Raw genomic sequence first — 18,960 nt, forward strand, 5'->3', positions numbered from 1 at the left:
TAATTTTTGCTTTTTTTCGGAGATGGAGTTTCGCCATGTTACCCAGGCTGGTCTCAAACTCCTAGGCTTAAGCGATCCTCCCGTCTCGGCCTCTCAAAGTACTGGGATTATAGGCATGAGCACTGCACCTAGCCAGAATTAAAAATTCAGGTTCTCAGTTGCATTAGTCATATTTCAATGGCCACTTATAGTTAGTAGCTGCCATATTGAACACAGCAGACATAGGACCTTTCCATCATTGCACACAGTTCTATTGAACAGCCCAAGTCTAGATCATTGTGTCCCCACATAAGGTGGTGCCCATTGGGATACCCTGCAACCCTGAGTGTGAATTAATTAATGGGAATTAACAACACATACTTATCAATTGATCCTTGTAGTCCTTGGTTAACCACGGGGGCGAGGCGAGTTAGGCATTACTGAAACAATGAAGGTTAGTTACTGATAGGCCTCCTATGGAATATACAGTCTGATCTAGAGGCCTACAATATATCCATGGCAATGATGACACCTGTTGAATCTCTCAGTAAATCATAGGAACAATAGTGATGTTTGGACTGCTAGGTTTTCTGGTTACCATGGAAATGAGCGTGCTGGTTACAATTCTGTGTAATCACGCAGAGACTAAGGTATGATGCACCCCCTCCTCCCCCACCCCGTCTGTAACCATGACCAAAGAGTTGACTATTTCAGTTGCGTTTCCCGAGTAGCCCCAGCAACAGGAGAAGCATCTAGAAATATGATTAAGTATGGGGTGTCAGGATGCAAGCCCTAACAAGGAAGTGTGAAAAAAGAAACATGGCGGGGCATTTTTTTCAGTAGGAAAAGGCCAAATCTATTCCACTGAATACAATGACATTGTTACTCTTGCTTCTTGCACAGGCGCAGTGCAGGACTGCTCCGAGCACGCCTACGCGCGCATTTTCTCCCCTTCCACTCCCTCTTTCCACTTTCCTCTCCCTTTTTCTCCTCTCCTTTCCCCCTCCCACCACTTGGTCTTTCAGTCTTTCAGTCAGTTCGTTTAGGTCTCTCCTTCCGACCCCCACCCCCAGCTCCTCTCCCTTTCCTTTTCCCCCTCCCCCTTTCCTTTCCCGTCTCACGCGCCAGGCCGCTTGCACATGCGCATTAGGTACAAAGCCTCGCTCTTTGTCCCCATCTGTCGTTCACACGAACTCAAGCCTTTGGCATTCGGCAGCCAATAGAATCTAAGAAATGGCGGAAAAATGATTCCGCCTCGGGAGCTAAACCTTGATTGGCAGTTTAGCTAACCAATCGAGAACGCCATTTTGTACCCCTTGGGAGGCACCGAGCTCCGTCGTCTCGTTTCCGGCGGTCGCGCGCTCTTTTCTCGGGACGGGAGAGGCCGTGTAGCGTCGCCGTTACTCCGAGGAGATATCAGTCGGTAGAGGGTGAGTTTTGGGACGTCTTGGTTCTTGTTTGGGAGGGTAGTGGGATTTCTTGGAACAATCAGCGAAGGAAGAGGCTAGGGCGAAGCTAGGTTTGGAGGGTGGATGGCGCTTCCGAGGCCCCTTGAGGCCTTGTCTCTGCCGCCACACTGCCTTCTCAGCCCACCCGCGGGGGGCCACCTCTCTCAACTCGCTTCGCTTCGGGCTTTCCCCATTTTCGTTCCTGCCCTGTTTCTTTGTGCAACTCATCTCCGAATCTTACCCGTGTCAGTAAGTTGCCGGCCTCTGAGCCGCCCTGGGCCCGACGGTGTGGGGTCTATTATGAGAGATCGCTGAAGTCGTGGTTGGTTAGAGGAGGAGGCGCTTTGTCGGGCGCTCCTCCTCTCGGCCCCGCGAGGCCATTAATTCAGAATGGGCAAGTGGGGCCCCTCAAGCGATATTTCTTTGTCAAAACTCTTAGCTGGAAAGTTCCTCTGCATATTCAGAGCCCACCGCTTTCGTAGTCAGATTTCTGTATGCCCTTTTTCTAAAGTCCTAACCGCCTAGCTCCTTGACGCATTTATATAGCATCACTTTTTAAAATGAAACTTAAATTTATGGATTTCGCATCGAGTATTTTGTTTTCCAGTTTGAGAAACTCTTACCATAACCTGACACGTTTCTTTGTGTTTTTAACAGAGAAGTCGAGGTTAGAGGGAACTGGGAGGCACTTTGCTGTCTGCAGTCGAAGTTGAGGTAGGTGTAAGGGATAGGGTTGCCAGACAAAACACCGGGCACCCAGTTGAATTAGAATTTCACCTACACAACCAATTATTTTTAAGTATATGTTGCATAGTTTTCAATTAAATTTCAAATTTAATTGTGGGTTGTGTATTTTAGTTGCTAAATCTGGCAACTCTAGTGGGGGGGCCCTGGCTATATTTATACTGTGTCTTTGTCCACCTTCCTTGTTATTAAATGAAAAGTCCTAAGAAACTCTTAGAGAAGGACCTTAGTTCATTTTACAGCTTTCAGGCTGGCCATCCAGGCAGCCATCTCAGTCTTGTAAATTTATACCAGATTTAGATTTCAGATATGTGTGATGTAGTGTTTGGTCCTCTACCTAAACATTTGTTTAACTGTAGCATGCCCAGTGGTTAGAGTCTTTCTCAACCAGCAATACGTGTTTTCTCTCAAAATTCTTCATCAGGATTATTAGTCTCAGGGACACAAGTAGACAGTAATCTTTGCTGCTGATCTTCGCGCTGTGTTCTCTTTTCAGAGGCCCAGTATTTAGGCGACAGTGAATTTATTACTCTGAAGAGGGTTCTGCACATATTTCCAAATTATATTGGTGGTCATCAGAAGTAGGTGATAGGAAGAAATACTTCTCAAGGTACTTGCTACTTGGTGGGCACTGTTATAGGTGCTTTATTATGATAGTCTTACTAGTGCATTCCATCCTGGGCCTCTCCGGGGCCAGGGGAAGAGAGATGTTTAACACCTGGAACCCAAGTAGGAAAAGATTTGATTCTGATGCCCACCTTGCCCCATCCCCAACTATTTCCAGGGTGGACTTTAGATTTTGTATGTTTTAACTTCCTGCTTTTATATCTTATTTTTTAAAACACTATTTCCTTTTTTTTTTGTTGTTTTTTTTTAAAGGTATCTTATTTGCCATGAAACTGCTACACCTGCTCATGGCGTTTAAAATCCTTACAACTTTTTGAGAAAACGATGTTGCACTATGTGGCAAGAGTCACAGGATAGATTCTATTTTTAAGAATTTATCCTATGGAAATAATTAAATGGAAATAAAGCTGAAAGCCAGAAGACATTTACTGCAGCGTTATAATAGGAAAAGCCAAAAACAACCACCTAAATGTCTTATAGTAGGGAGTAGTTTAGTAAAGTAGTACATCCTGGTGAACTTTATATAGTCATTAAAAATTACAATTATGTTGACATTAGCAGAAATGAGGAAACTCTGAATATACAAGGGTGCATTATCAGTTACTGAAATGATAATGTATGTTTAAATAAGCAAGAATGGAAAATTGTGGGAGGAATATTTAATCATGGATATGTCCAAAGATTTAGCTATGAGCATTGATTATAATGGTGAAAAATTAGAAACAACCCAGGTGTCCAACACAATAGGGACTTGGTTGACAACTGAATGCTGTGTCCGTTAACGTAAAAGATTTAATGACATGAAAGCTGTTTATGATGCATCATAAAGTGGAAAAAACAGGTTACAAACTAGTATTTATCATATCTCATTTCAAATACATAAATTAATGACTAGAAGGATATACCAACATGTTAACAGTGACTATTTTTAGTGGCAGGTCTATGGATTTTTATATTTGCATTTTTATTTATTTTGGTTTTTCTAAATTTTCTATAATATATTTTGTAATAAGTATCTGATTGTAATTTCTGTTTAAAATTTTTTAAATAAAATTTTAAGTTGTAATTTCTGATACCTTATAACATTAATGAGAAACAAAATTGATTAAATGATATAAATGTGAAAATTTAAATCTTGGCTGAAATGTCAGATGTTGTGAGGTTTACCATCTGCCTCCTTCTCCCTATCCACTTTGCCTTCCTCCCCCATTTTTATTTATTTTCCCATAGCACTTACCTCTTAAGTACTATATAATTTACTTATATATATTGTCTCTCACTACAAGCAAGTTCTGTAGGCAAGAATCTGCTTTGTTCACTAATCCACTGTAACCATCTAGAATAGTGCCTAGCAAATGGTAGGCATTCACTGAATATTTTTTGAATGAAATCGTGAATTGAAAAATTATCAGTAACCTAAAAGCAATGCAGTTGTTTTCATTTTTGCCTACCTTCTGTTCCCTTGTCTATATTCACATCTTTAAAATTAGAAAAAACCTTTCCCCGTTAGAATATCAGACATACTCGTGTTTATGTGGTCTTCATAATTTTTAATGCTGTGAACATTCTGTTGTATAGATGTACCGTACTTTCATGAAAACCACTCCCCTAATTTTGGAAATTTAAGTCATTTTTATTGTTTTCTTACCATAAAGGCCATTACAATGAACACTTTCACGGGTGTAGTTTTTAATTTTAAAATTATTAGGATAAATTTCCAGGAGTAGAATTTCCAAATTAAAGACTATGAATTAACATCTTGATAGCTCTTGTTACTTTTTTTCTTACTAAACTTTTGGATACAGAATTTGGTAATTGCATTAATGTTTTCAGTTTTGGTGGGATGTGACATAAAACAGATTAGGAATGTTTTTATACACTTGAAAGTATTCCCGTATACTCATCATCAAAATCAATAGTTACCAAGCCTTTGTCGCATTTCTTTAATCTGAGAAATATAATTTTCTGTGTTTATAATTATTTTTTGAGACAGACTCTCACTTTGTTGCCCAGGCTGGAGTGCAGCGGCACTGTCTTGGCCTACTGCAACCTCCGCCTCTCAGGTTCAAGTGATGCTCCTGCCTCAGCCTCCTGAGTAGCTGGGATTACAGATGCCCACCACCATGCCCAGCTAATTTTTGTGTTTTCGATAGAGACGGGTTTTCACCATGTTGGTCAGGCTGGTCTTGAACTCCTGACCTCAAGCAATCCACCCTCCTCGGCCTCCCAAAGTGCTGGGATTACCAGTGTGAGCCACCACGCCTGGCCTATTTATTTATTTTTGAGACCAAGTCTCACTCTGCCGCCTAGGCTGGAGTGCAATGGCAGCATCTCTGCTCACTGCAATCTCGTCCTCCTTGGTTCAAGCAATTCTCCTGCCTCAGCCTCTCTAGTAGCTGGGACTACAGGTGCAAGCTACCACACCCGGCTAATTTTTTTGTATTTTTAGTAGAGACAGGGTTTCACCATGTTGGCCAGGCTGGTCTCGAACTCCTGACCTCAGATGATCTGGCCTGCCTTAGTCCCCCAAAGTGCTGGGATTACAGGCATGAACCACTGCACCCAGCCTATTTTTTTCTCTCTTTTTTTGAGACAGGGTCTCATTCTGTTGCCTAGGCTGGAGTGCAGTGTTATGATTTGCCTCACTGTAACCTCCTCTTCGTGGGCTCAAGTGATGCTCCAGCCTCAGCCTCCCAAGTAGCTGGGACTACAGGCATGAGCCACTGCACCTGGCCTCCCCTCCCCCCTACCCTTTTTTTTTTTTTTTTTTTTTAATAAAGACCGAGTCTTGCTACGTTGCCCAGGCTGGTCTCAAACTCCTGGGGTCAAGCCATCTTCCCGCCTCAGCCTCCCAAAGTGCTGAGATTACAGGCCTGAGCCACCATGCTGGCTTCATTTGTTTTTTTTTTTTTTATTTCAACGTTTGGGAGCACAGAGCACTTGTTTTCTTTTTAATCTTATGTTGATTTTTAAATGATAGAATTTAACATTTTATTATTTTTATCTTTTTTTTTTTTTTTTTTTCTTGAGACAGGGTCTCATTCTCCCTGCCCAGGCTGGAATACAATGGCGTGATCACAGCTCACTGCAGCCTCAGCCTCTCAAGTAGCTGGGACTACATGAGTGTGCTATCATGCCTGGCTAATTTTTTTAATACATATTTTTTGTAGAGGTGGGGCTCACTATGTTGCCCAGGCTGGTCTCTAACTACTGGGCCCAAGCAGTCCTCCTGCCTAGACCTCCCAAATTGCTGGGATTACAGATGTGAGCCACTGTGCCCAGCCTATTTATCTTTTCTTTTTTTTTTTGAGACGGAGTTTCACTCTTGTGCAATGGCGCAATCTCGGCTCACGGCAACCTCCGCCTCCCAGGTTCAAGTGATTCTCCTGGCTCAGCCTCCTGAGTAACTGGGATTACAGGCATGTGCCACCACACCCCGCTAATTTTTGTATTTTTAGTAGAGATGGGGTTTCCCCATGTTGGTCAGGTTGTTCTTGCACTCCTGACCTCAGCTAATCCACTGGCCTCAGCCTCCTGAAGTGCTGGGATTACAGGCGTGAGCCGTCTCGCCTGGCCTATCTTTTTATGTTTGCTTTTATTGCTTTAGTAGTCATTTGTCTTTCCACTGTAATTAATAAATATTTAGAGTGTGTACTGTATGCCAGTAGTGAGCCAGCATTTTCACGTTTATTCTCATAGCCACTTTGAGAGACAGGTATTTTTATCATCCCCTTTAGAACAGCTGAAGAAACAGGTACAGAGTAATTTACTAGTAAGTAGTACACAATTGAGGAACACAATTCAAACCTAAGGATGCCTAACCTCACAGCCCATACTAGTACCACTGTTATTTCCACGGTATGTACTGTGGGCTAGGATTGGTAGGTACCAGAGAAGATAAGACTTTACTAGTCTTTGTCCTTGTGATAACCAGAATCTATTTCGATCATTTTGTTTTTAAAATATGCTTAAATGTGTGATGGGGCGAGTTTTTAAGAGTAGATTCTTTTGGAAAAGTAGTTTTCTATTAATGTGTAGTATTGAACTGGGAAGTTCCTTAAGCGATTCTAGTGCAAACAGTTCTCATCCAGTACTCATTTAGTTTTTATGTGCAGTATAACTGCTGATGCCTCGTTGTTTTTAATTTTATTATTTTTTAAATTTTTTAAAATTTTTTATTTTATTTTATTTTCGAGACAGAGTCTAGCTCTGTTGCCCAGGCTAGAGTGCAGTGGCGCAATCTCGGCTCACTGCCAGCTCCGCCTCCTGAGTTCACGCCATTCTCTTGCCTCAGCCTCCCGAATAGCCAGGACTACAGGCGCCTGCCACCACGCCCGGCTAATTTTTTGTATTTTTAGTAGAGACGGGGTTTCACCATGTTAGGCAGGATGGTCTTGATCTCCTGACCTCGTGATCTGCCTGCCTTAGCCTCCCAAAGTGCTGGGATTACAGGTGTGAGCCACTGTGCCTGGCCAGATTTTTATTTTTATTTTTTATTTTTTTGAGATAGGGTCTTTCTTGGTTGCCCAGGCTGGAGTGCAGTGGCACAGTCATGGCTTATTACAGCCTCTAACTCGTGCACTCAAGTGAACCTCCAGCTCCAGCCTCCTGAGTAGCTGGGACTACGGCACCACTATGCCTGGGTAGTGTTTTTTTGTTTTGTTTTGTTTTTTGGAGACGGAGTCTCACTCTGTCACCAGGCTGGAGTACAGTGGCACGATCTCAGCTCACTGCAAACTCCACCTCCCAGGTTCAAGCCATTCCCCTGTCTCAGCCTCCCAAGTAGCTGGGATTACAGGCACCCGCTACCATTCCTGGGTAGTTGTTGTATTTTTAGTATAGATGTGGTTTCACCATGTTGGCCAGGCTTGTCTCGAACCCCTGACCTGGTGATCCACCCACCTTGGCCTCCCAAAGTGCTAGGATTACAGTCTTGAGCCACACGCCCAACCTGCCTGGGTCATTTTTAAATGTTTTTATAGAGATGGGGGTCTCACGGTGTTGTCTAGGCTGGTCTTGAACTCCTGGGCTCAAGTGATCCTCCCACCTCAGCCTCCCAAGTACCTAGAACCACAGGCGTGCGCCACCACACCCAGCTAATTTTTGTATTTTTTTGGTAGAGGTGAGGTTTCACCATGTTGCCCAGGCTGGTCTCAAACTTCTGGACTCAAGCAGTCCTCCCACCTCCGCCTCCCAAAGTGTTGGGATTACAGGCGTGAGCCACTGCACCCAGCCTTTTTATTTATTTTTTCTTTATTTTTTTCCTTTTTTGTTTGATTTTTACTATATTTTGTAACCTCCAGAACGCAAGATTTTTTTTTTTAACATAGTTTCCATATGCAACACTGATAGATTTTTGAATTGTTCTTCTTTGTCATGGTTGTTCAAAGTAACAAATTGTTTGCCTCTGACAAAAGCCAGAGCACTTAAGGTGATGAATTACATATAAGTCATCAGGAAGGTGGCTGATTGTGTTATTAGTACTGAATTTATTTATTAGTCTACTTTTTCTTTGTAGGGTGCAAAAATGCAGAGTAATAAAACTTTTAACTTGGAGAAGCAAAACCATACTCCAAGAAAGCATCATCAACATCACCACCAGCAGCAGCACCACCAGCAGCAACAGCAGCAGCCGCCACCACCGCCAATACCTGCAAATGGGCAACAGGCCAGCAGCCAAAGTGTGTATATGCTAGGTGATGGAGTAGAAATGGATTCCCTCTGGGAATGGTTTCTTGGTTTTTAGATTAGTTTCTCGGGCTTATAAGGGAATAGGCCTTTATGGCACACCTTTGTTCTTTTTTCTCTTTACCTCTTAATACTTACGATGGAAAAGGCTGATTCTCCGGAACCAAGGAGCAAACATGTATGACAGCAGTTGAGTACAGGTTACTCTGCTGTGTTGACACATTCTACTGTTAAACAGATGTCTGCATGTTTTACCTCAGCTTGGTTCTTAGAGGTAGTCATCAGATGACTGGTAGTTAAAAATAATATAGAAAAGTCTTTAAGGCTTAAATGGAGAAGTCTGGTACTGAATACTATACTTTTAGCCTTGAGCCTGTACCAGCTCATTGTAAAAAGTCTTTAAGTATATGTTCCTGTTTGAGTACCAATTGTGTGCCTCTAAGACTAGAACCAATCCCAACTTTGTTTATTTCCAGAGATTACTATAAAGAGTTGCTCTTTCCTAACGCATTTCATTCTGTTGCCCCCAGCCTGAAAGAATGGGAACTGTTAAGGTTATGAAAATTGGTGAGAGATTAGGAAAATGGAACAGTTACTTTGTTTTTTGTTTTTTTTTGTTTGTTTATTCTCATCTGAAGGTACGTTTTGAATGTTAAAATCTGATGCCTTGTAACATAGGGCTCCTTCCTTGAATTGCTTAATTTTTCTCTTTGGCTGGTAACGCCTATATTTTTCTTTCTCTTGCTTAGTCCAGCTTGGCTTCTGGCACGTCGTAGAGCTGTTCAGATGTCCTCTGCATACTGCTTTCACATTCTAAGGCACAATTTACTCATAAGTGGTTAGGTTGCCTTGGGAAATGGTGTTTACATTCTCTACAACAATTAATGTTTCCTCATTTATCAGTGGTTATAGGTCTTTGAGGATACGACTATAATTCTATTTCCCCAGTCTTTTAAGTGACTGTGTGTCTTCTCTCAGATGAAGGCTTGACTATTGACCTGAAGAATTTTAGAAAACCAGGAGAGAAGACCTTCACCCAACGAAGCCGTCTTTTTGTGGGAAATCTTCCTCCCGACATCACTGAGGAAGAAATGAGGAAACTATTTGAGAAATATGGAAAGGCAGGCGAAGTCTTCATTCATAAGGATAAAGGATTTGGCTTTATCCGCTTGGTGAGCAACTGTTGGCTTTTGAGGCATGTGCTCTCAAGGTGGGGAAGCTGGAGAATAATAGATGTGCAAAAATAGGCAGTGGAAATAATTCTCAGATGATTTGTTCCTTGAAAGCTTGATGAAACAGAACCACAAAAATGGCACATTTTAATTTTTCCTCATAAGTTTTGTTTCAAGGATAACAGGTTTTTTGCCTAGGATACTGGAGCTAAAGTATGCCCTTTGGAACTTTTTTTTTTTTGAGACGGAGTATCACTCTTGTGGCCCAGGCTGGCGTTCAGTGGCATGGTCTCGGCTCACTGCAACCTCCACCTCCCGGGTTCAAGTGATTCTCCTGCCTCAGCCTCCTGAGTAGCTGGGATTACAGGTGTCTGTCACCACACCCGGCTAATTTTTGTATTTTTGGTAGAGACGGGGTTTCACTGTTTTGGCCAGGCTGGTCTCGAGCTCCTGACCTCAGGTGATCCACCCACCTTGGCCTCCCAAAGTATTGGGGTTACAGACGTGAGCCACTGCACCTGGCTGGAACTTTTTTGTTTTAATTAGGAAATTTCAAACATATAGAAGTAGACAGAATAATAATGAACCTGCACATATGCATTGCATAGCTTCAGTAATTATCAAGTTGTGGTTAATTTTGTTTTATCTGTACCCTTTCCCTATTTGGTCCCCCCATGATCAAGAGATGGGTATCTCACCATGTTGCCTTGGCTAGACTTGAATTCCTGAGCTTAAGCAATTCTCTGTCCTCAGCCTCCTGAGTAGCTGGGACAAAGGCAACGCACCACGGTGCCTGGTTTATTTGTATCTTTAAAAAACTATTTTAAATTGAATTAACCAGGCATGGTATACGTCTGTAGTCCTAACTACTCAACTAGGCTAAGATGATAGGGCTGATTGAGCCTAGGAGTTTGAGGTTACAGTGAGCTATGCTCATAGCACTGCACTTCAGCCTGGGTGATAGAGTGAGACCCAGTCTCTTAAAAAAAAACTAATGATGGTAAAACATACATAACATAAAATTTACTATCTTAACCGTTTGTAAGTGTAGACATTATTTTAAAATCGGGTTCGATTTAGGGAAAGTATATGAGAGGAAAACATTTCTAGACATTATCTACCTCCATAAATGGAAGAGAATAATGTGACAGCAGGATCACTGGATGGGGTGGTCAGAACTGATTTTCATTCCAATCTGCCAAGTCATTTTTCTCTGGGTATCGGGTTTCTCTTTAGTAATATGAAAGGGATCCTGTCAAGGTTCCTGGTTCCAAAGAGGCTTCTTGGAGGATATTCGTGATTCTGGTACATACCTAGCAAAAATTAGACTGAGCATGGTGGCTCATGCCTGTAATCCCAGCACTTTTTGGGAGGCCAAGGTGGGCGGATCACTTGAGGTCAGGAGTTTGAGACCAGCCTGGCCAACATGGTTAAACCCCGTCTCTATTAAAACTACAAAAATTAGCTGGACATGGTGGTAAGTGCCTGTAATCCCACCTGCTCAGGAGGCTGAGGCAGGAGAATCGCCTGAACCTGGGAAGCAGAGGTTGCAGTGAGCTGAGATTGCTCCACTGCACTCCAGTCTGGGCAACACAGCAAGACTCCGTCTCGAAAAAAAAAAAAAAACTAAAATATTCTAGGTGGTTTTAGGGTGGTCTTTGAGTTTTTGTTTTTGTTTTTTTGAGACGGAGTTTTGCTTTGTTGCCCATGCTGGAGTGCGGTGGCGTGATCTTGGCTCACTGCAACCTCCGCCTCCCGGGTTCAGGCAGTTCTCCTGCCTCAGCCTCTGGAGTAGCTGGAACTACCAGTGCGTGCCACTGCGCCTGGCTAATTTTTTGTATTTTAGTAGAGACCAGGTTTCACCCTGTTGGCCAGGATGATCTCGATCTCCTGACCTCGTTATCCACCCGCCTCGGCCTCCCAAAATTCTGGGATTACAGGCGTGAGCCACCGTACCCGGCCAATGGTCTTTGTTTTCTGGATGATCTGTTGTCACTGGGAGAATAATACCTATGAAATTGATGATCACCTAAGTGTTATTGACTTCTAGAACTACATGTGATTTATTGCAAGGCCATCAGAAGCAAACTAGGGTGGCCAAAGAGCTGAAGCACACAGTTAAGTTCTTTCACTTCTGTTTCTTTGTATGGTTGTTTAGTTTTTCTGGGGAGATATTGAACTATACTGCTTTAGACTGTTGATGGCTGCTAAGGTGTTCTTTGTCAAACTGAGTTAACCTGATTTTCCTCTGCTTCCTAGGAAACCCGAACCCTAGCGGAGATTGCCAAAGTGGAGCTGGACAATATGCCACTCCGTGGAAAGCAGCTGCGTGTGCGCTTTGCCTGCCATAGTGCATCCCTTACAGTTCGAAACCTTCCTCAGTATGTGTCCAACGAACTGCTGGAAGAAGCCTTTTCTGTGTTTGGCCAGGTAGAGAGGGCTGTAGTCATTGTGGATGATCGAGGAAGGCCCTCAGGAAAAGGCATTGTTGAGTTCTCAGGGAAGCCAGCTGCTCGGAAAGCTCTGGACAGATGCAGTGAAGGCTCCTTCCTGCTAACCACGTAAGTGAGGGTCATTTTCAGACATAGACCTTAGATTGCTAATTCCTTCCATGGTCTGGAGAGTTAGCCTCTAGTAACCACTTTTCTATGTTTAAAGACTTTCGGTCAGCCTGGCATGGTGGCTGACTCCTGTAATCCCAGCACTTTGGGAGGCTGGGGCAGGTGGATCACCTGAGGTCAGGAGTTCGAGACCAGCCTGACCAACATGGTGAAACCCTGTCTCTACTAAAAATACAAAAAATTAGCCAAGCATGGTGGCGTGTGCCTGTAGTCCCAGCTACTTGGGAGGCTGAGGCAGGAGAATCGCTTGAACCCAGGAGGCAGAGGTTGCAGCGAGCTGAGATCACGCCACCGTACTCCAGCCTGGGCAACAGAGTGAAACTGCCTCAAAAAAATAAATAAAAGACTGGGCAAAACAGCGGCTTACGCCTGTAATCCCAGCAATTTGGGAGGCCGAGGCGGGTGGATCATGAGGTGAGGAGATTAAGACCATCCTGGCCAACATGGTGAAAGCCCGTCTCTACTAAAAATACAAATAAATAAAATAAAAATACCAAAATTAGCGCACCTGTAGTCCCAGCAACTTGGGAGGCTGAGGCAGGAGAATCACTTGAACCTGGAAGGCAGAGGTTGCAGTGAGCCGAGATTGTGCCATTGCACTCCAGCCTGGCAATAGAGCAAGACTCTGTCTCAAAAAAAAGAAAAAAAAAGACTTTTGGCCCAGGCGGGACAGATCACCAGGTCAGGAGATCGAGACCATTCTGGCTAACACGGTGAAACCCTGTCTCTACTAAAAAATACAACAAATTAGCCGGGTGTGGTGGCGGGCGCCTGTTGTCCCAGCTACTCTGGAGGCTGAGGCAGGAGAATGGCGTGAACCTGGGAGGTGGAGCTTGCAGTGAGCCGAGATTGCGCCACTGCACTCCAGCCTGGGCAACAGAACAAGACTCCGTCTCCAAAAAAAAAAGAAAAAAAAAAGACTTTTGGTATTAGGCTGGGCATGGTGGCTCATGCCTGTAATACCAACACTTCAGGAGGCTGAGGCGGGTGAATCACGAGGTCCTGAGTTTGAGACCAGCCTGGGCAAGGTGGTGAAACCCCGTCTCTACTAAAAATACAAAAAGTAGCTGGACGCGGTGGTGGGCGCCTGTGATCCCAGCTACTCAGGAGGCTGAGGCAGGAGAATCACTTGAACCCGGGAGGCAGAGGTTGCAGTGAGCCGACATTGCACCACTGCACTCTAGCCTGGGCGACAGAGGAAGACTCCGTTTCCAAAAAAAAAGACTTTTGGTACTAAGTGAGCTTTCTCATATGATTTTTCTATAATCTTACATTAATAGACGTGGGATGACGATTATGAAAAATAACTTTTTAGTCATTCGGTAGGTTGTCATGTAGTCAGTGTTAAGTCTCTCTTTACTTTGAAGATTTAGAGTTCTGAAAAGTTGATTTGTGCCTGCAGTATCTCTTAGTGTTTACCACAAGTCATTTCTCAGAGTGTCTGTAGATGTTTAGGCTGTACTTAAGTACTGCACCTACCTACTTGGAATATCTTTTTGAGACTGTATTCAGAGATCTAAGTCCTGATTTCGTCCTGTCAACCCCAGATTTTCTTTTTTCTTTTTCTTTTCTTTTTTTTTTTTTGAGACAGAGTCTCACTCTGTAGCCCGGGCTAGAGTGGTGCAGTGGCACAATCTCGGCTCATTTCAACCTCTGTCTCCCGGGTCCAAGCGATTCTCCTGCCTCAGCCTCCCAAGTAGCTGGGATTACAGATGTCTGTAGAGTCAGGGTTTCACCATGTTGGCCAGGCTTGTCTTGAACTCCTGACCTCATGATTCACCCGCCTCGTCCTCCCAAAGTGCTGGGATTACAGGCGTGAGCCACCACCCCCAGCCCAACCCCAAATTTTTTATAATGTCATTAGGTATAAAAACTTCAGAAGTGTTTGTCCAATCCTGAGCCCTAGCTAATTCATTGTGCCAGTGACATGTGTAGAGAAGAAGCCTGGTGGGGTATGATTTGATTAACACTGAACTTTGTTCTTTCTTCCAGATTTCCTCGTCCTGTGACTGTGGAGCCCATGGACCAGTTAGATGATGAAGAGGGACTTCCAGAGAAGCTGGTTATAAAAAACCAGCAATTTCACAAGTATGCAGTCTTGATAGATTTCCCTATTAGGTGTTTCCTTCTTAAGAAAGCTTATAAAGGGATATGTAAAAGAGGCAGGTCTTTGCTGCACATGTTCACTGGCAGCCATTATCTTGGTCCTCACAAGGAATGCAATTCTTAGCTGGGGTAATTCTGGACAAAGTTAGTAACCTAGGAACCTTGCCTATAGGGAACGAGAGCAGCCACCCAGATTTGCACAGCCTGGCTCCTTTGAGTATGAATATGCCATGCGCTGGAAGGCACTCATTGAGATGGAGAAGCAGCAGCAGGACCAAGTGGACCGCAACATCAAGGAGGCTCGTGAGAAGCTGGAGATGGAGATGGAAGCTGCACGCCATGAGCACCAGGTCATGCTAATGAGACAGGGTGAGTCTAGGCCTGTAAGTCTTAAAGCTGAAAGGACAAAATGATATTTTTAAATGGGTTTCTTTGTATCAATTAACAGAAGGGCCTGCATCTCTGCTTTTATACTTATTTTGCGTTGATTTTGGTAGATAAATAGGCTTGGAGATGTGGCAGAGATACTGGATTCTGTGGAGAAGGAAATGATAGGTATAACTTCATTTTGGAATCTGGACACCACAGGTGGTTCCAAAGGAATTAGATCCTCTTTGCTTTCTGGATCTTTATTTGAAGAAAGTCATTAGATCTATATGAAGACAATGAGGAATATTCTTAGTCTGTTGTTTTTTTAGATTTGATGAGGCGCCAAGAAGAACTTCGGAGGATGGAAGAGCTGCACAACCAAGAGGTGCAAAAACGAAAGCAACTGGAGCTCAGGTAACTTTTCTCGAACACTTTTTCCCTGACAACTCTAAAAGGTAATGTCTCACTCCTCTTTCCTACTGCCATGCTACCTCATGTATTTATAAATGTGTTGGCAAATATTTCCTGGCTGCTTCTCAGGTTCTTTCTTTGGATTGGAGATGTTTTAGCTGCCCATGGTCCTAGAAGTTACCTGCTAAAAAGAAAGCAGCTGAATGCTGGTCTCATGAGGTTTCTTTGGGGGTTGCCTCAGGGCTGGGCACACTTAACAGTGAGTTTCCTGGTGAACTGATAGTTTTCAGTAGGCCAGTCTCCTTGGTTGAGTCTCCTGTTAATCTGCTCAAGTTCTGAAATGCCTCTGTCTTAAATACATTGGTGACTCTCTGTAGGCAGGAGGAAGAGCGCAGGCGCCGTGAAGAAGAGATGCGGCGGCAGCAAGAAGAAATGATGCGGCGACAGCAGGAAGGATTCAAGGGAACCTTCCCTGATGCGGTATATCTCCCATGTGCCCGTGATGTACCAGACCAGTCGTGATAAACAAACTCACCATGAATTGTCTGCTAGGTTACCGGTTATGACCAATTTTCCCGTGTTGTGAAATAACCCTTTAGAAAAAAGAATTCATAAGAAGGAGAGGTAAGGTTTGAAGAGGAGATCTTGCCTCACAAGCAACATAGGATGAAAAACTGGGTCTGCTGTACTCAGTGACTATAGGAAGAGATATGCAACCTTGGCTAGTCCTCTGCTGTCCTTGCAATTGTACAAGTTGGAGCTTCAGAAGCAATCTCTTCCCCCTTTCACCTCTCTGTTGCTAATAGGAGGCTCTGGCTTACGTCCTAGTAGCTTTGTGACCTTGAATTTGTTGAACAACTAGCAAGGATTGTGCTCCTCAGCTTTCTCAGTGCTGTTTGGACGTGTTATCACTCTATCTACTTCCCTTAGTGTGTGGTCCTTGATGGATTGTGGTAGAATGCACTGCTGTCTTGGACTGTCTTGAGTATTTTTTGTTTTTCAGAGAGAGCAGGAGATTCGGATGGGTCAGATGGCTATGGGAGGTAAGGACTTAGGAGGTTAATGGCTCTGATTTCCTTTTTTGTTTGGTCTTGGGTGAACTATGTAGCTTCTGCTACCTACTTTAAGGGGGTGACATACATGTCTTACTTAGCCCAGAGGTCTTGTTGAATTGTTTCCTTTGGCATAGAAAGAGACTAACAATCTTCATCCCTTGTACTGATCACACTACTCTGCCTTAGGTGCTATGGGCATAAACAACAGAGGTGCCATGCCCCCTGCTCCTGTGCCAGCTGGTACCCCAGCTCCTCCAGGACCTGCCACTATGATGCCGGATGGAACTTTGGGATTGGTAATAAAACTGCAGTGCCTTAACAGTAATTCTAAATGGTGGTAGGAGGAGAACAGGCATTGCTTTCACAGCCCCTGGGGGCCTACCTCAGTTTGCTATAGATAGCAGTCTTTTTTTTTTGGAGACAGAGTTTCCCTCTTGTTGCCCAGGCTAGAGTGCAATGGCATGGTCTTGGCTCACTGCAACCTCCACCTCCCGGGTTCAGGCGAGTCTCCTGCCTCAGCCTCCCGAATAGCTGGGACTACAGGTGCTTGCCACCATGCCCGGCTAATTTTTGTATTTTTAGTAGAGATGGGGTTACACCATGTTGGCCAGGCTGGTCTCAAACTCCTGACCTCAGGTGATCCACCAGCCTCGGCCTCCCAATTTTGTATTTTTATTAGAGACTGAGTTTGACCACGTTGGTCAGGCTGTTCTTGAACTCCTGACCTCAGATAATCTGCCCGCCTCGGTTTCCCAAAGTGCTGGGATTACTGGCGTGAGCCACCAAGCCCGGCCCAGATAGCAGTCTTTAGGAACTGCTGGTATCCATTAAATGTAACCTCAAGGTCTTTATTTTTGAATCTTGAGCAAACTCAGTCTCTATACTTAATCTAGGAGTTAAGTAAATGCCACCGTCTGACTGGCCAGTCTGATTGACTATGTTTGTTGGAGGGAAGTCAATGAAGGCTAGGCATTATCACATAAAATAGTTGTGAATCCAAATACTTCATGGCTCATGCAATCCTGGGGTTGTTTTGGTTATGGTGTTAAAATGCCAAAACTGGATAGTTTGGTTGTTTCTGTTTTTGTTTTTCTTTTTTTCTTTTTCTTTTTGAGACAGAGTTTTGCTCTTGTCGCCCAGGCTGGAGTGCAGTGGTGCAATCTTGGCTCACTGCAACCTCCGCCTCCCAGGTTCAAGCGATTCTCCTGCCTCAGCCTCCTGAGTAGCTGGGATTACAGGCATGCGCCACCACTTTTGGGGTTATCCACTAGAGTTCTAAACAGACTTAGTCACCCACTCCTACCTACCATCAGGAGCCTTGAATAGTTGAATGGAAATAGCCTCCAGTGGAGGGACTACAGATGGGTGGGAAGCTTCCAACAATGGCTCTGTTACAGTGTTGCTCTCTTTTTCTCTTTAAGACCCCACCAACAACTGAACGCTTTGGTCAGGCTGCTACAATGGAAGGAATTGGGGCAATTGGTGGAACTCCTCCTGCATTCAACCGTGCAGCTCCTGGAGCTGAATTTGCCCCAAACAAACGTCGCCGATACTAATAAGTTGCAGTGTCTAGTTTCTCAAAACCCTTAAAAGAAGGACCCTTTTTGGACTAGCCAGAATTCTACCCTGGAAAAGTGTTAGGGATTCCTTCCAATAGTTAGATCTACCCTGCCTGTACTACTCTAGGGAGTATGCTGGAGGCAGAGGGCAAGGGAGGGGTGGTATTAAACAAGTCAATTCTGTGTGGTATATTGTTTAATCAGTTCTGTGTGGTGCATTCATGAAGTCTCTAATGTGATTGTTGAGGGCCTGGGGAAACCATGGCAAAGTGGATCCAGTTAGAGCCCATTAATCTTGATCATTCCGGTTTTTTTTTTTTTTTGTCCATCTTGTTTCATTTGCTTGCCCTGCCCCCGAGACGGAGTCTTACTCTGTCACCCAGGCTGGAGTATAGTGGCATGATCTCGGCTCACTGCAATCTCTGCCTCCCGGGTTCAAGCTTGTCCAGGCTGATCTTGAACTCCTGACCTCGTGATCTACCCGCCTCGGCCTCCCAAAATGCTGGGATTACAGGGGTGAGCCACCGTGCCCAACCTCACTTGCTTTCTCATCCTTACACTCCCCCAGCCCCAGAGAAACTGCCATATACACCACAAAAACCAAACATCCCCCAATGACCTTAGCCCCATTGCTCCATTCACTCCCAGGTGAGAATTCAGGCAAACGTCCACAAAGGTCACAGGCAGCGTACATACGGTTCTGTTATACCCCATATATTACCCCTTCATGTCCTAAAGAAGACATTTTCTCTTAGAGATTTTCATTTTAGTATATCTTTAAAAAAAATCTTGTGTTAACTTGCCTCCATCTTTTTCTTGGGTGAGGACACCCAGGAATGACCCTTTTGTGTCTATGATGTTGCTGTTCACAGCTTTTCTTGATAGGCCTAGTACAATTTTGGGAACAGGGTTACTGTATACTGAAGGTCTGACAGTAGCTCTTAGACTCGCCTATCTTAGGTAGTCATGCTGTGCATTTTTTTTTCATTGGTGTACTGTGTTTGATTTGTCTCATATTTGGAGTTTTTCTGAAAAATGGAGCAGTAATGCAGCATCAACCTATTAAAATACATTTTAAGCCTTTTAATTTTCTGTGGTGTTTTTGAAGGGGAAAGGAGGGAGGGGAGTTATCTTAGGAGATGAGCAGTAGACTCTATAAAGGTAATCCTTTATGACCTTTG

At 44.0% G+C, this 18,960-nt stretch overlaps 1 protein-coding gene across 2 annotated transcripts; it reads left to right on the plus strand.

The window, feature by feature from the left end:
- The first annotated feature begins 881 nt into the window (after positions 1–881).
- NONO (non-POU domain containing octamer binding) lies at positions 882–18,866 on the plus strand. 2 transcript variants are annotated; one of them, XM_003820136.4, is made up of 12 exons: positions 882–1,409; positions 2,085–2,141; positions 8,317–8,479; positions 9,465–9,658; positions 11,918–12,219; positions 14,272–14,367; positions 14,558–14,754; positions 15,084–15,168; positions 15,543–15,645; positions 16,169–16,208; positions 16,407–16,516; positions 17,642–18,866. In XM_003820136.4, the coding sequence occupies exons 3-12, from the start codon at positions 8,326–8,328 to the stop codon at positions 17,774–17,776; spliced, it is 1,416 nt and encodes a 471-aa protein (XP_003820184.1). In that variant the 5' UTR covers positions 882–1,409; positions 2,085–2,141; positions 8,317–8,325; the 3' UTR covers positions 17,777–18,866. The 2 variants fall into 2 exon arrangements, with proteins under 2 accessions (XP_003820184.1, XP_003820185.1); XM_003820137.5 differs by lacking the exon at positions 2,085–2,141 and having other exon boundaries at positions 1,284–1,409.
- The last annotated feature ends 94 nt before the right edge of the window (positions 18,867–18,960 follow it).

The sequence above is a fragment of the Pan paniscus genome, chromosome X (assembly GCF_029289425.2).
Source record: "Pan paniscus chromosome X, NHGRI_mPanPan1-v2.0_pri, whole genome shotgun sequence".
In the NCBI taxonomy this organism is placed as follows: Eukaryota; Metazoa; Chordata; class Mammalia; order Primates; family Hominidae; genus Pan; species Pan paniscus.